This window comes from Vanessa atalanta, chromosome 5 (genome assembly GCF_905147765.1).
Source record: "Vanessa atalanta chromosome 5, ilVanAtal1.2, whole genome shotgun sequence".
Classification (NCBI taxonomy): Eukaryota; Metazoa; Arthropoda; class Insecta; order Lepidoptera; family Nymphalidae; genus Vanessa; species Vanessa atalanta.
The window spans coordinates 878,198-895,727 of NC_061875.1; the positions used below are offsets into that span (position 1 = coordinate 878,198).

The window sequence follows — 17,530 nt, forward strand, 5'->3', positions numbered from 1 at the left end:
ATTCCAGTCGAATTTGTTCAGCAGTTTTGCGTTATTGACAAAATCCAACACAAACACAAATAATAGTTATTATTCTGCTTAAAACTTTAATTGAAAAAGTTTAACACGTTTACGGAAGTATCATAACATCTGTTCATTGTTTCCAATTTAACAATAAATACAACACATAAAGTACGTCATGAATGTCAAGGCCACAGCGGGAAAGTACCTAATATTATATGGAAACATTGATCAAAACCAAGCACAACATTATATCACATACCTACCTATTTCATTATATTTATATTCCTACCTACATGTACTACTATAATCCTAAAATATTCTTCACATATTGTACTCGTACATTTAATTCAATAGTTTCAGTGGTTGTCCTAAATAATATTTAAAATGACAAAGTGAGTTTGTCATTCTTTCAAGTCTTAACTATTCAACCGGTCATCATTACAGACACGTTGTCAGGGATTTGAAAAAGGACAAAGGGAAGGGATTACTAGAAATCGCTTTGAAATTTGAACCATATCAGGCTTGGAATTACGTTCGTTCAGAGGATATTTTCTATTAAATCGTTCCTACTACCTCATGACGTGGTCGTTAAAATAGCTGTTAATGTTAAATCGAATGTTTTCTGCAACGAGAACACTTATTTTTAACGCCATCTCTGTTGATCACCAGAACTACATCAGCTTTTATAGACATATTATGAATACAATTCACATTATAACAATATTGTCTCCATCAATATGTAATTTTAAATATGTAATATAATATTACAGTACATATGTCAATAGGTACAGAATTCTAGATTTAACTGTCGTAAAATTAAGTTCATTATTTCGTTTAAATAATGAACTTAATTTTACGTGACAGTGACATCTCACTCATATAATGTCAAAGTCAATTTGCTTCTTAATCTCCGAGGTATTGACAGCTAGTGGGGGTTAGGGGCCTTACGGCTAGATTGAATTGCACTTGCATGCGCCCACATAATTTCCCGTTATATGATAAAAATTGGTTATTTAATAACCGTTCAATATTCGGTGAAACACTTTAAGATAAATAAAACAGTGTATTCGTTACAAAATGTCGCACCAAACCGGAATTCAAGGTACTGACTACATATAATTTTGTTCATATTTATTTGAAATTTCGAGCTATATAATTGTTTTGCGATAATAGTAATTGCCTAATATATGTTATTGTGCTATTAGTATAAGAGTAGATTTTCTACAAGGTCCGTGTAGCTGACATAACTTATTAATGAATACAAAATCAATTCGATCTAATCTATTAATATATCAATCAATACAAATATAATAATAAGGCGTGTCATTTTGGCGAAAGTAGACATCTGATAATCTGATGTTTATAAGCGTAACTAATTGATATTTAATGTTGCTAGCATGTATCACTATAAATGAAATACCAATTTTTTTATTTTTTTTATTTAATAGTTTCACCCACAACATAGCATTTGTATATATATCTATTACAGTTTTAAGCTCATAAACTATATAAAAGAAAATGATGAGTTATTTGTAGGTAAACACCGCATGCAATTATGATTTAGATAAAAATCAACAATTAAGTATAATAATAACAATAAAAATATACTTATGGTAAATGTTATTATAAGAAAAGTACAAGTGATTAATTATTTAAATGTGTTTTAATATGTTTTTATTTTATTAATTATGGAAAGAATTATCTTACAGCTAATGCAGAATTAAAGAAGTACATCAGTAAATGTAGAGATGGGAAAATCAGATTATTAAAAATAAGCATAGAAAATGGTACAGTATTTACAATACATAAATGAGAATTTTGACATTTTATTATATTTTTTTGTACGAAATATCATGTTCGTTTATTGAATTAAACTCAACATTATTGGTGATCATAATGTTTTGAGTTCATTGTCTTATCAAAATTTTATGTAAATTATTTATTTCTTTTAGAGGAATTAACATTAGCGAAATATCAATCGGTCAAAGGATCATTTGAGCAAGATTTTGATAAATATATACCATCCTTAATTGTAGAAGATCTTCCATGTTATATTTTATATAGGTAAGAGACATTTTATTTTGATTACCATTAGAATAAATATCATTAAAGTAATTGACACTTGACAACATGATCAAACAATTCCGGCCATATTTCCAGTTATTAGTCAACTTTGCAAAAGATATTGAAAACAATCCACTAGAACAAAAATTAAATACATTGTAAACTTGATTTTAAGCTTTAATTGAGCAGATCCCGAAGTCCAGGGTTCACACCCTAATTTGAGACATTAAAATGTTATTAGGATTCCGTCAAAGAATTTTCATGACCAGCCTAGGGGTTGGAAAATTGGCAGTGTTAAGACTCCCGTTGCCTTAGAAAGCATGTAAGCCATAATCACCTATACAATTTCCAATCATATCTGGTTTGTCGACTATTTGCCTTATAAGAGTTAAGAAATAGAGAGTGCATCTGTGACTGTGCACATACCGGTGTCCCAGTTAGCGAGTCTCTCTTGAAAATGGTTTGCCAGTTAATCAGTATATGTGATGATTTAGTATATCTAGCATGATTTTTAGCTAGGTATAATTATTGTAATTACTTTCATTTGTGTTATTGTTATCTTTATTTGTGTAATTGGACAATGTCAGTATTCATTATATAAATAAACAAATAACATATGATTTAACTTACTTATATACTACTTATACTTGTGAATATTTATAATATTAGAGTTATCTTCAACAAAAGCAAGTACAAATTCTCGCTATTGTGAATTCACGTTAATACATCAATAAATAGTAAATAAAGTGATAGCACTTTTGACGCTTTAAAAGTTGGAAATATGAACACACTACGGGTATTGCACCTGCTTTTGATTCGCATTAGTTTTTGTTGCTTCACTTCTAACTTTCCGCGCGCTTCTGCCCTTTATTATATAATCTAAAGGGTGATGATCATAGTGTACTTATCAATGATATTACTTAAACATCTGCTTTTAAATGCGAACTTATATGAAAAATATCTTCTCTAAAATACAGCTTAGCATAAGATTTTGTACCACTAGTAAATCATTATATTGTTTATTGTTGTAAAACACTATTTAAAAAACCCAGACATATTATTACCATACATAAAAAAGTACTACAGGAAATGAAATCTAAATTATTATAAAAATGTCTTAAATTCTTTAGGTAATGTGGATCTAACAGCTAGTTTATATAAAGAAGTACTTAGTAATTAGTGCTTAAACATTAATGATTATAATGAAAGTAGTTCATGCATCATGAGGTTTATGCCAGACAATGAATTAACTGCATCTGCAAATGTAATATATACATTTTTATTATTATTATTTAATGGTATAATATCATTCAATATATATTTTTTTAAATATAATGTGTTGTATAGTGGCATATTCTGTGAGTATTTTGTCAGTGTCTTATATAAGATTTAAATAATAATAAGTTTATATATATTAGTAATTAAATATGCATTTGGAAGGTTCGACACATCTAACTCCTTGGGATATGAGTGGCTTTTACTCAGTTGGTCTCCAGATAGTGCCCCCGTGAGACAGAAAATGTTGTATGCGTCAACAAAAGCAACACTAAAGCAGGAATTTGGTTCAGCACACATCAAAGATGAAATGCATGCCACAAGCAAGGTAATAACAAAGATGGTAAAACGACTCATTATAATTGTTACTTTGTAGACTTGGTTTTTTTTTACTAATGGTATTAGTAGACGGGTAAATGTGTAAGTGATCACCACACCCCATAGACATTGGCGCCGTATGAAAATTTAATTATTTCCAATACACCAACAATCTTGGAAGCTGAGATGTTATCTCCTTTATGCCATAGTTACACTTGCTAATTTGCCCTTAAATTTATTTCATACATTGCAAATGTTTGAACATGGTCCTTCGAGCCGGATTATAAACAAATAACTTATGTTACTAATTGATTTAATTTTAGGCTACTGTTATTATATTTTAAATAATATTATTGTGTAAAATTTATCAATAAAAAATTAAAATGCGATGTTTTTTTAAAATCTAATAAAATAATATAATAACTCGAAAGACGTGAACGAAAGGAAAGCATGAAATATGTTTAATATTACACGTTTTATTTAAACATTAGAAACTTAATTTAAACTTCAGTTAAATTGTCTAATTATTTAGAATCGTCGTTGTTTCTAAACTTAGATTTATTGTATAATTTTTATTCATAGGAAGAAGTATGTTTGAAAGGTTATCAAATTCATGTAAGCGGTGTCAACGCTCCAGCTCCTCTCACCGACAGGGAGGAGGCTTTGAAAGAATTACGGCAAAGTGAACATGATCCAAACTATAGCACAGACTCAAGGTACACAACATTTTAAATTTAATTTTTTATATAATAGGTAAGAGATTACTAGAAGTTTTAGTACTGGGCTTCGTGTAGAGCTGCTTAGTGGGGCACCACACATACAAACCTTTAAACATCCCACTACTTGGCAAAGCATTTTTCACTCTTCTTAAGTTTTGTGAACAAGCCAGACTGACTCTCTACAAGTATATCCTTATAAGGTTTTTTTTTTATTTTTTCAGACAATCGACTATGGGAGGAATATCATTTCCTATAACAGAATCAGCTAAACAGGGTATACTTGATCTCCAACGTGGTTCCTATAACTATCTACAGTTTAAAATAGGTATATATAACTAATTTTTTATGCAAATTACCATAGACAACAGATTTTTTTAATGTCAAGTTTTTTTTTTTATATAATACTCGAATTACAAGCATCTAAATTCCTGGGATCAATCGCACCAGTAATTATAAATCTTTGGTATCTTCATAATTACGTATGTTCGTATTGTACGATTCAAGGTCATCTAATTTTGTTTTTTTTTATTTATCCAGAAGAAATGAGACAGTAAACGCTTTCATACCGGTTTTTTGACATGAATGGATTTCTTTCAATGTTATTTAATATAACGATTTCATTGTGATTAGTCGACCACTCGACACCATAAACAATTGAATTCTGTACGCCGACTTATAAAATCTCTCTTCGTCCAGATACAGACAGAAAATAAAATAATCGTCACGCATTTCTATTACAATATCAACGCACTTGGAATACAAATTTTGAACTGATTTATAAACGCAAACTCTTTTTTCTGCCAACCGTAATTGTGCAACAGAGATGCAAATTATGTGCAAGTAAGATAGCACTAAATCCATTATTTTATTTCTATTAGTATTAGTTTTCGCCCGCAACTCCGACCACGTGTAATGGTAGGGCTGGTGTCCTTTCCTGTGTATTTAAAACGTGAAAACGTCACAAACAAGCTCGCTTTCTAATTTATAATAATAATTATTAGTAATAACCTTGAACCTATTTATTTTTGTCTATAGATTTAGAGGAAGAGAAAATTTGCCTATCAAAAGCGGCAATAATAAGTCTGACTGAGTTACCAGCCCAAGTTCCGAGCGACCAAGCGAGATACCACGTATACATATTCAAGCACACACATGAGGGTGACCATATGGAAAGTGTGGGTGAGGCATTATTGATAATTTACTTTTTATCGTCGTGTTAAGTGCTGCGAGACCCCAAAGTAAGGCATTTTTGGATCTTGCAGCACTTTGACGGCTTAATTGTTCCAATGGTTACTCATATGCTTGCAAATAATTATATATGTGGCTAAATCCTCAATTCTCCTCCATTTATGATTTATTAAGTACCGTCAATCACCAATTCTTAGTATTCTTGGTTTAAAGGGTAAACGAACCAGTGTAACTACAGGCACAAGGGACTTAACATCCTAGTCCCATGCTTGGTGATACATTGACAATGTTAGGAATGGTTAATATCAATTACAGAGCCAAGTCTATAGGCGGTTGTGACTCACCAAAAAATGGCCCATTCGCGAGTCCCTTTAGTTTTGCGGTGGATTCAGTATATCTCCAAGGTATTCGTTTGATATTGACTGTTGACATTTTATTTGAAGCACATGCTATTTGTCTGTATGTTGGATTTGGTGAGGGGACTCGGTCGTATGTTTTTGGTACAATAAATTGTGTTTAAGTCCTTCCTTGGGGTTCAAGCTTGCTTCATACCAAATTTATCCAAATTCGGTTCAGTGGCTTAGGAAGTTATAGGTAATAGACGGACAGGCAAAGTTTCTTTCGCATTTATATAATATTAGATGATGAAATAAATAGTATTATGTTTGTCATTGCAGTGTTTATCTACTCAATGCCCGGTTACAGCTGCAGTATAAAGGAACGAATGATGTATTCTAGTTGTAAAGGTCAATTCTTAGAAATCATGGAAAAAATGGGCCTCGTCGTGGAAAAGAGGGTAAGTTATTATTATTATTTATAACATATTAATTTAAATTTATTTTTATTTCAAGTTAACTTTTAAGTTTTTGAAAGTTTTTCAATTGTTTTAACGACTTATTTTTTCATGTATTCTTAAATGAATTAATTTCTAGTGACTAGAATAAACTTCAAATGACTGTGACGTCATGTTTTCGTGTGTATATATAATCATACCTATACTGTATTATCTATAACGTCACACAGCTGTACGTCATTTATTGGCAAATTTAATAAGGTGTGTTCTAACTGTTCTAAATATTAAATTGTTAGTTAAGAAATAAGGAAACTTTTAAGAATGCGTTTAAACTATTTCCGGGCGTGTCTGACTTTGAGATTAAGATAAACAGACTATCCTGAGTTTCTAAACTTGTGCATATAGTTGAATGTCATATATTATATCAAAATATAATTAGCCATTTCATGTACCTAGTTTTTATATTGTGATTGTTTTTTAATTCTATTATTAATATTTCTTTTTTTTTCTTTCATTTATTACTATAAAAAACTGTATTTTTTTATTAGGCTACGCTTTTTCCCAATAAATTATTATTATTCTGCTATCCTTGAGTTCCTGCGATCCTGCGAGTCCTTGCATTGTCCTGTAATCTTGAAATATAGTGACGTCACTTATCATTTATAAAAGTATTGCATCTAATTGTTGTTCAACAGCTGGAAATAGACGACGGTAAGGAATTGACCGAGGAATATCTGTACGATGAAATTCATCCAAAGAGGAATTTGCATCGGCCGGCTTTCGCAAAGCCAAAAGGTCCGCCGAATAGAGGAGCGAAAAGGATAACAAAAGCACAGTCAACACAATAATTTATTTATCTATCTTTATTTCAATAAATATATTTAAGCTGTCTTGTTTCTAAAATGTACTTTTCATCAATCCTATTGTGATATCAGAATATTTTAAATAATGTGCATGACGCATGTAAAAAAGATTTATAAATGGCTGAATTATTTTGGTACGGACAGCAAAAAAAAAATTTAGATCAAACTGTCTATGCTTAAAATATTTACAGATTTTTTTTTTAAATAATAAACGAATGTTCGCGAACTGATTAACAAGAATTGGCAGGAAATAGGCCGCCATTTGTAAATCTTTTCTTTATTAACCTAATTTATAATGAATTTATATGCTTTTGGCTTATACTCAATATTCAATATTTAAAAAAGCTTCCCAATTTTTTTATTAATTTATCGTATTAACATTGATACTTTTTTCCGATTTACTTTTTATTTCAACGATAAATATAATAGTTTATTATTTGAAGCGAACCTTCAAAGATTTAACTAAAATTATATTACAAGACATTTTTCAAATATAATAGATACCGAAGTAGCTGGGGTTAGGGAGGATGGTATAATGAACTCCCGTGCCTCCAAAGGATGTAAAGCCGTTGGTCGTGCGTCTCAACCCTGGTCATGTCTGATTTAGCTCTATGTCATATATTCTTCGACATTGCTACTCGCGACAGTGTGCGCCTGACATATGACACGAAAATGAGACTCTATACAACGGCCCTCAGCTTATTAAGGTAGCGTCATACATGATAGTTAACCATAAGAAGTACACTTCCAAATAAAATTTAACTTCATAAAGTAATGATAAATTGGTATATAAAAAGCTGTTATGCTATTTCACTTGTTAAAACGTCACTTATAAATTAAGAACGGAAAATGTATAATTTGTATTAATTGACCATTATACTGTTGTAAAGCAATAAAATTATGAATGAGCAGTATTAAAACAATTACAGTATTTCTTAAGCTTAATGGTTGTTTTGTGCAATAATTTCTGAACTAAACCTTTTAAGCAATACAATAATTATACAATGTACGGTACAATATCGTACAGCATAAGAAAAAAAAAAAAAAAAAACATGTTAAACCGTTTTAATGTATTTCATTATCAAATGTTTACCTAAATTTGAGAACAATACTCTAAAAGTATACATAGATGGATTAAATATATTTTAATTGTGATTATAGTTTTTGTTGTATTTTTAAAAATTAATAATATTTTTTGTACGCTCAACACTTTTCAACGTAATGATGTGTCATAATAATGAGTTTATATTAAATGAATAAGGAGAGCGTTTAGTCTCGGCTGATTTTAATAAACGACAATCGACTTTGTTCCAAATTTGAAACGGTACGTTTTTAAAACATATTTATTTTTATTGTTTCATTACCAATAAGGTTACACGAACGTATGTTGTAAAATATTTTTACCCAAAATGTCTCAAATACAATGAAATATATCCCCGTCGATAATATTAACTTAAACTTCCAACTCTGATAATTGTTTTTGTTTACTTTAAATATGATGCTACATTTATTAAATTAAAATAAAAAAAATACGTTTCGTATCGTCGTGATTTTAAAGTCATATTTGACAAATAGTTAAGAATAATAAAAAAAACTTTATTTTAATACAATATTATTTGTAGTTTTTTTAACGAACTTATCATCATTTTACTTTCATATTTATGATAAAGTAAAATAATATAAGATTTCTTTATTCTTAAGGAATTCTTCCTTATATTCATACCTTGAAGTTAAATAATTATCAAAAAAAAAATTAAATAGTTTTTTGTTTATCAATGTTGTATAAGATTTCTTTAGAATTCCTTATATTTATACCTTGAAGTTAAATTAAATTAAATAATTATCAAAAAAAATAAATTATTAAATAGTTTTTTGTTCATCGATGTTGTTTTTATTAAATCGATATTTCGATATTTATTTTCTTGTCATAACAAATTTGAAACAATTGTTTAAAAATATACATGTATATTTTTTACGTCATCATTATTTTTCTATTATCAGGTACATATTTGTGTATAAAATGCACGATCAAATCGTCATCGTTAATTTTATTACATATTTAAACATATATGTAGACACTAACATACGAAAGTTTTAAAAATGTGATTTCGCTCTTTGAGAGTTTTCAAATTTTATTAATTTTACAATTTTTTACAAAATTCTTAGGATTTAAGTATTTGTTCCCTTTTGCGCTATTTTATTCGTAATCTCTATGAGACGGTGACTATTTTAAATAAATCGAGACAACTTCGCATAACTTTCATTTATCAGCACAAAAAATAAGAAAAATGCATATTCGGCTACTGTGTGTTGCATTTTATATCTTGCCAATATTAAATATTGTATTTTATGTAAGTCTTAATTGTGTTTGAAGAATTAACGTTTTAAAACTTTATTGAACCCATATATAAAAAAAAATAAAATAGTGTTGTATTGATTAATATATTAAAAAAAATGAACAGCGCAAATGTTAGTTCTACTTTATAAAACTTGTACTTCATTATATTTTTATATTCGGTCGTACCCTGTATTTTTGTTGTATGAATAAATGCTTTTTGATAAAAAAAAAATATTATTTACAAATTCCTCATTTTTATTACTAGCTATATGAATATATAAATTGAAAAATTCCAAACATAACGTAAATATTCCAATCACAGGGGAATAAATAGCTTTTACATTGAATTGACGTATTTTTGATCGAGATCTTGTATATAAAATCTACCGTATTCATTATAGATTGCGGTTTGAATGTCGTTGAAAGTTATTGGAGCTTTGAACGTAGTTGAGTGGAATAGCGATGTATTCGCGGGTACTTGAATTGAATTTTGTTAATATGTTCATGAGTATAATTTTTGTACATGGAACCCCAATTCTTTTTATAAAATAAAAGTAACCTAAATTATTTTTCATAACATCAGCTGTGTGCCAGTGAAGGTGCTGTCAAAATTGGTCTGGACGTTTCAAAGATTCTCAAGAATAACCATAAATTTTTAAATTCTTTTTTTTTATATAAGTGCATAACTATATAGTTCAGTAAAACTGAATGATTATATAAAAATTCATGATATTATAAACTTTTCCTAATGCACAACAAAGCAAAGATATTGACAAATTGCATGAAATGATAATGTTATATTTACATTTCAAATTAAATTTAGATTAAAATAAAACAAATTTTTACAATTTTAATTTTTTTATAACTATAAATTTTACAATATATATTTAAATAATTTATGGTAGCTCTTCTATTTTCTTTACACCTTTTTCTTCAACAATGACATCATGGTGTAGCGTTAGACTATCATGTTTTTCTTTTGCCGCTTTTTCCACTGACTGTTTATATTGATCATATCTGCAAATACAAATTTTAGTAAAAATAAACAATATATATATATATATATACATTATATATATATATATATATATATATTTATATAATATAATGTAAAAATTTTATGTATCAATTTTGTAATGGCATAAGTAGCCACAGGTAAGTGGTCACCATTGACAATGGTGTCCATAACCAATGACCCACCATCCTTGGGAACTGGGATTATATGTTCTCTGAATGTGTAGCTACACTGATTCACTTAAATTTTAAACCAGAACACAACAATTCTAAGTATTGCTGTTTCAAGGCAGAATACATATATGATGAGTGCGTGATACCTACCCAGACTTACATCAAGCCCTATCACTAAGTAAATGACTACACTACATATACAGAAAATTCAAAAATTCAACAGTTTTTTTTGACTTTATACATTTAGTTTTTTATCCAGGAGACCAAAAGTCCAAACATGGATCTCTTCAATACCTACTAGTAAGATTAATTGGGTTTATTTTGATCAACAATTTATACTATTTACATTATTACTCACTCACTCGATAAATCAAAAGTTAAGTGATCTTCACAAAATGATATGAAAATATTTACCTTGCTTCCCTTATTTTATAAAATGATTTTCTAATATCTTCCATAGACACACCAGTCAGTTTTAGTATACTCAATATAAGTATTCCACCAATAATACTCAAAACTCCTCCTGTAAATAGTAAACATATCAAAATTAGTCAAATATATGTACATTACTCATTATATTAAAACAAAACTTCATTACTTCGATGGCTACTAAGTTTAACCAAATCTTTAGCAATACCATATTTTTAACGAAAACTACAAAAGAGAAAGAAACAAAAAAGATTCTTTATCTAATTCTCCAAAATCACAAAATATTATCACTTCATTCATTAAAGGTTTGAATTTAATTTCATTTCATTCATCCATTATTCGAGATGGCCCAGTGGTTAGAACGCGTGCATCTTAACCGATGATTTCGAGTTCAAACCCAGGCAGGCACCACTGAATTTTCATGTGCTTAATTTGTGTTTATAATTCATCTCGTGCTCGGCGGTGAAGGAAAACATCGTGAGGAAACCTGCATGTGTCTAATTTCAACGAAATTCTGCCACATGTGTATTCCGCCAACCCGCATTGGAGCAGCGTGGTGGAATATGCTCCAAACCTTCTCCTCAAAGGGAGAGGAGGCCTTTATCCCTGCAGTGGGACATTTACGGGCTGCTAATACTAAAAAATGCTCCTTATGACAGATAAATAATAAGTGTAGTATGGTTAACATTAAATTAAAAGATATATAGATTCGAAATTGGTGTTAAATTTAAACATAAGAACATTTGTTAACTTACATATGGTAATATTACAAAAAAAAAAACATGTAAAACTTTTAGCCAATAACTATTAACATAAATTAAATGATCCTGATTACCTAGGAAAGCACCAACCACCATAGCAGCTGGTCCTAAATTAGCTTTATATATTGCTCCGGTAATAGTTCCTGCTGCAACATAATCTCCGAGTGAACTTTGGTCACGGTACACAGAAACTGTTGTTGAGATTATACTGTAAATAAATATTATCAATTTATTGCATTTTATCTTAATTCCTCTTGCTATTGAAATGCACTATAATTTCAAACATCTTGATATATATGATACCATTTTATATAATATATGATATGATAATTTATTTGTAAAATACCTAAACATTCCAGTAAAGATACCCAGTCGCCATCCCCAATGGTAAGCTCCTCTCGCAAAAGCAATTGTTACATGATCTTGTAATTTTTTCTGTAAAACAATTTTATTTACAATTAATTATTTGAATTTTATAAATATTACTTCTGATACCTGTACAAAAAATAGAAAGATTTTAATTTCTAGCAAGTGATCTTTATGATAATGAACATTCAAAAATTATTAAATAAATACCATTAATACAAAATACTGTTTTGTGGTGTTTAGCAGTACAATTATTGAGAAGCAGGTTGTATTACACCCCGATGGGCTAACTCAAAACTTTGACATAAGTATAAGTATTTATAGTAAATTATTTACCTTCGCTTGAATGGTAGAATTAAAGATAGTAGCTTGATTATTTTCAATAAAGTGCAAATAGGCATCTCTTGATTTTGCAAATCCTCCCAAACAAGCACCTACAAAAAATCCGCACATTGTTGCTTGGGCAACATTGTGTAATTCTACAGATACTTCACCAAATTCACTGTAAAATAAACAATGATAAATCAATTAAATAAATTTAGTGTTTTATGTCTATTTTGACATTTTCTTACTTATATTTATTTATAAATTAGACAGTTGTGCAGAAATGTACCAAGCCATAGAAATACTAATAAAATTTGTTAAGATTTAAAGACCACTTTTATACAGCAACTCTGATAAACTTTATTAATATGTTATGTATATTATTTTAAAGACAATACATAACAATTTATATTAGTTTTATGTCTAAAATTACTTTCCTCATTGTGTTTGTTATAAATATGTTGGGCTTCATTTCTAAAAGATACTCAAGGTATCAAGGTATGTCTGTTCCAAAATACTGTTAAAGTCGAGCACTTGCCTATGAAAAACTGATCAGAATATTATATACGAAATTATCTTGTTCAACATGATTCTTACTTGTGACTTGAGTAGAATATTTAAGTATTATTTATTTTACAATATACTGGTCTTTGTTAAGCCAGATACGGCAGATATTTAGCCAGTACAAGACTTCATACAGACTAACCAACATCCACTATATTATGCCATCTAAAAAATCGCTGTCACCTCTATCTGGCATATCTGTTTAAAAATATTTTATGACATTATTGGCATTGAGTCAATTAATATTACATGGCTGTACCTTATAAGTAGTTGGAATTGAGTTTCTAGTTATGACAAAAAGCCCTTAACCTATCTTTGTTACAAGAAATACACTTACTCCTTAGAATACATATCTCTTACTCGATCCCATCCTGTCTTATGAATAGAATCTGTCTGTGAGCTTACAGAATCGTTTTCATTTCTATTACTGAAGATGGGTATTAGAAAAGAAGGAGACAGCCGGACTGCCGTTCCGAATATTAGTTTCCTATTCAGTGACCAGATCATAATTATATTATATCTAATTAGTACATTTCATAATCATTTATATTCACATAATATTATTTAAAAGTTCATAACCCTAGTTTCCATTAAGACCGATATAAATTATGAAAGATAAAAGGAAGATACTCTTTTATGACATTTGTCAACTATCAACAATGAAATGTTAACTGTCATTGTCATTGTCATGCTGAAGAGTGACTGCTGAGGAAACTTCTCTCAAATTGTCGACAAAGAAAATTAAAAAAAAAATTAAATTGTCGTTTATTATATTTTTTTATATATAACTTATTGCAATGGAAGTAGGAAAAAAGATAAAAAAGAAACCATAGATTTACGTATTTCGTGCGAATTGCTAAAAACACAGCGATATTGTGCATTACTACGAGTTTATGATGAATATATCTTTATTTATAATACATATAACACTATTGCACTTATCTATTTATTTCCACTTTAATTTTACTTCCAAAATTCCGATAACAGGGCCTTTTTTCGCAAATCCATAGTGAATATTATAGATTAATCAAGCTCTCGACCAATGATATCGCGTCAATTTGCTGTCAAATGTTGTTTATTTGGTTTTTTCTGTTATGGTTGGAATAGAGTATAGGTACATACTTTTTGCATTTCATATGAATCTGAATCTATATTATTCTTTATTTGATTTTTTTTTTTTTGTTAAATTGGCCATAATCATTTAATATTTAAAAAAAATTCTATACCAGAGTAGAAGTATAATAATATGATAGATAGTATACATAGCATACTGATTTTTTTTTTTTTTTTTTTAATTTTGGCTTTTATTTATGCCAAGAGGGCACAGATTATTTCGCCTATGTTACGTGCGAATACAGAATTTCATTCTTTAACTAATCTTCTAAGTCGATTCTTATACCAACAGTGGAAAACTTTGATTTTATTGAGTTTGTACTTCATAGTTATTTCGAGAGTATAGTTGAATTAATAAAAAAAATTAGATCAGTATGGATCATGGACCAGTAACCGCAACTATCACAGGTTATAGTTATAGTACCACTAACGCTATTACAAGTGTGAAAAAAGTGTCCATATTGTCAATAGTTTGTTTTCAAAATATCAACTTCTACACAAACTCAATCAAAAATAAATTTTCAGATCTTTGCTGGACTGCACTAATCGTCTTCTTGGAAGACGTTGCCCACACTTTACTGACTTTATACACTGATGTGTATGATATAAATTCCGATAAGTCTCACATTTTACTTTCAAACAAATTCAACACTTAGGATAAGATAGCATTTTAATCCTATTAAAAGAATCTTTACTGCAATCCAGCCAGCCTTCAGCCTTCCTCTGTGCTCAATCAGAGAGAGTACAGCCTCGGCGACTCTGATGTCGTGTAATTCACCTAGCTACATCACTGACTATTATAAAGACTGATGACCATTAACAAAAAGGTCTCTTACACAATATTGAGTTGCTTATCCCAGTAACCTAGGATGCTTAAAATAATCTCGTCGTAATGAAGCAGCATTTTTTGTTAATTTCAGCTAACATGTTAGTCATGAGATATACTCACTCCAATTGATATCTTTTTTGTTAGGTAATATAAAAAAATAAAATAAAATCTTGTCTTTTATTCTGTTCGTTGAGTTACAAGACTTTAATATATAATAGCACAGTTTTATTACCTTTTTACGTACTTAAATGTAACTCGGTTAAAGGTACCTACCTAGGTGAGATGCACTTACCACAGGTTAAAAAATTAAAAACATCGATGCGATGAACTCCGTATTTTTCAGAACTAGTTTTAGTGATAGGAAAAGGTTACTACAGGATCGGGTTTTAATTAGAACAGGCATCAGGCATTTTTCGATATTATTGAATATTTCCAACCTTCGTTATTTTAAGACAATTAAATTATTATTATGAATTAGAATCTTAAAAAAATAATAAAACCTTATGGAAAATCCAATAAACGTTAATTCTTAGACCCAGACCTTACGAGACGGAAATCAAAATCCACTTCAGGGTTGCTATCGTGAATAATAACAGAAACTTTATTTTTCAACTATATTTTATTATAAAATGACAAAGAATAAATCTAGAGTTTAATAGTGTAGTCACTTAGACGTTAAAATAGTGTATATATTTATATATTTCACATAAACTATGTGACAGACAGTGTAGCCAACGACCTGTTGACGTTTACATAAAATGAACTTACACAAAACAATCCTCAAAATACATCGATTTCGATTAATGCTCGTTAAAGCTTGATTAAATCATGATATATTTTTGATTTTCTATTTAGTGAAAATAATATTTGATAGATCCCTGTTATTTTTTCCAATGATTGGTCTTTGGCATATTGATTTCAATTACTGTTTAAGTCTTAACAACTTGACGTATTCATTAACAAACCATAGACGATAAAAACAAAAGCGGATGTGCTTCATAAATAAATGAGTAAGAAGACAATTATCGTTAACACGAACGATTTATAAACTATTAAACTATTTTTTTTTATTTTACACACAACCCTTTAATTTGCACACCATTAATCTTTTAATAATTCAACATAAATTCTCTTAAATATCATGAAGATGCGTACATAATAGTCACTACGAAGAAATTATATCCTCCTTAGGGTAGGCAGGTATAAGGTTACTAGAGCGACTACTGAAATGAGAACAGGATACTATCTATTAAACTTATCGATTATGTTATCTGTAATAGTTCTATAATTTTATATTTAATTATTTATAACATCGTGTATTTACATTAATTTAACACGATTATAACTGCCAGTTTATAGGTTATGTACGATGACATAAACGTATATATATTTAATTTAAATTGATCATTATCTAATTCAATATTTTGAAGGACATTAACCTATCAATTGGCAGTTATAGAATTCATTCTAGATCAACGTTTCAATAAGTTTCAGTTCTTTCGACACGGGAATAAGGGACGTTACGCGGACAACATCCGACCCCACTGTCGGGCCGTTGTATATATTCACATACCCTGTGCGAGGTATATCCTCTTTGATAAATTTATATAACATACCATTGGCAATATTTGTGTCCCTTACCCCATTACTTCGACCTGTATTTTGTTTAAACACACCAAAGTCCGTAGATTCCAAGCATAATTCGATAGGCTCAGGTTGAGAATAGATATTGAAACGTTTGAGTATTTAATAGGACAGCTCTGTACAAGGAGGTTAGGTCTAAGATAAAAGTATGTCTAGGTTAGATGGTGTACAGTCGTACATAATTTCATTATATATTGTTCCCATTTAAAATTTATGAGTTTTATTTACAAATAGTTTTAACATTTTGACGAAGGTGTAAACAAGGTAAGGTAACGTTTAAAAAATAAATGTAGGCAGGAAATAAATGCAGAGGAAATAAAAAAACAAAAAAAAAAAAAAAAACAAAAAGAATCAATGATAATAAAAGTTTAATTATGAAATTAAAAATAAGAATGAAATTAACCACACACAAGGCTTAACGCTAAAATAAAGGAAAATATTAAGACGACACTTAAATTTACATTGAAAAAATAAAATAGTTTTTAATATAATAAAGGAGAACTAAAGCGACTGGGTCCTGGATTATGAGACAACACAGCTTCTAGCCATTCTATTCCCTGATATGTAGACATTTACCCATACTTTTACAAAATATTAAATAATTCGAATGAAGGTCAAGTGTGGGGAAACCTCTTTGATATGAGCAGATATGTTTTGAGACATGCAAAGGATAATAGGATACGAAGTCGTTAGCGCAGCCAGGACTTGTGAAGGGGGCCTCGGGGGCCAGGCTTACATAAACTTATACTTT

General features: G+C 29.3%; 2 protein-coding genes across 2 annotated transcripts; one reads left to right on the plus strand and one right to left on the minus strand.

Annotated features, from left to right (window-relative positions):
* Window positions 1-920: 920 nt before the first annotated feature.
* Window positions 921-8,722, plus strand: LOC125064337 (twinfilin). Its single transcript, XM_047671326.1, has 9 exons — window positions 921-1,105; window positions 1,713-1,790; window positions 1,956-2,067; window positions 3,508-3,670; window positions 4,243-4,376; window positions 4,601-4,704; window positions 5,415-5,558; window positions 6,245-6,363; window positions 7,056-8,722. Exons 1-9 carry the CDS (start codon window positions 1,081-1,083, stop codon window positions 7,206-7,208), a joined length of 1,032 nt encoding a protein of 343 aa, XP_047527282.1. The 5' UTR covers window positions 921-1,080; the 3' UTR covers window positions 7,209-8,722.
* Window positions 8,723-10,424: 1,702 nt separating this feature from the next.
* On the minus strand, window positions 10,425-13,842 carry LOC125064338 (RPII140-upstream gene protein). The gene is made up of 6 exons (XM_047671327.1): window positions 13,531-13,842; window positions 12,642-12,807; window positions 12,286-12,374; window positions 12,014-12,147; window positions 11,164-11,272; window positions 10,425-10,578 (listed from the first exon to the last, which is right to left on the minus strand). The coding sequence occupies exons 1-6, from the start codon at window positions 13,698-13,700 to the stop codon at window positions 10,458-10,460; spliced, it is 789 nt and encodes a 262-aa protein (XP_047527283.1). The 5' UTR covers window positions 13,701-13,842; the 3' UTR covers window positions 10,425-10,457.
* Between the last annotated feature and the right edge of the window lie 3,688 nt (window positions 13,843-17,530).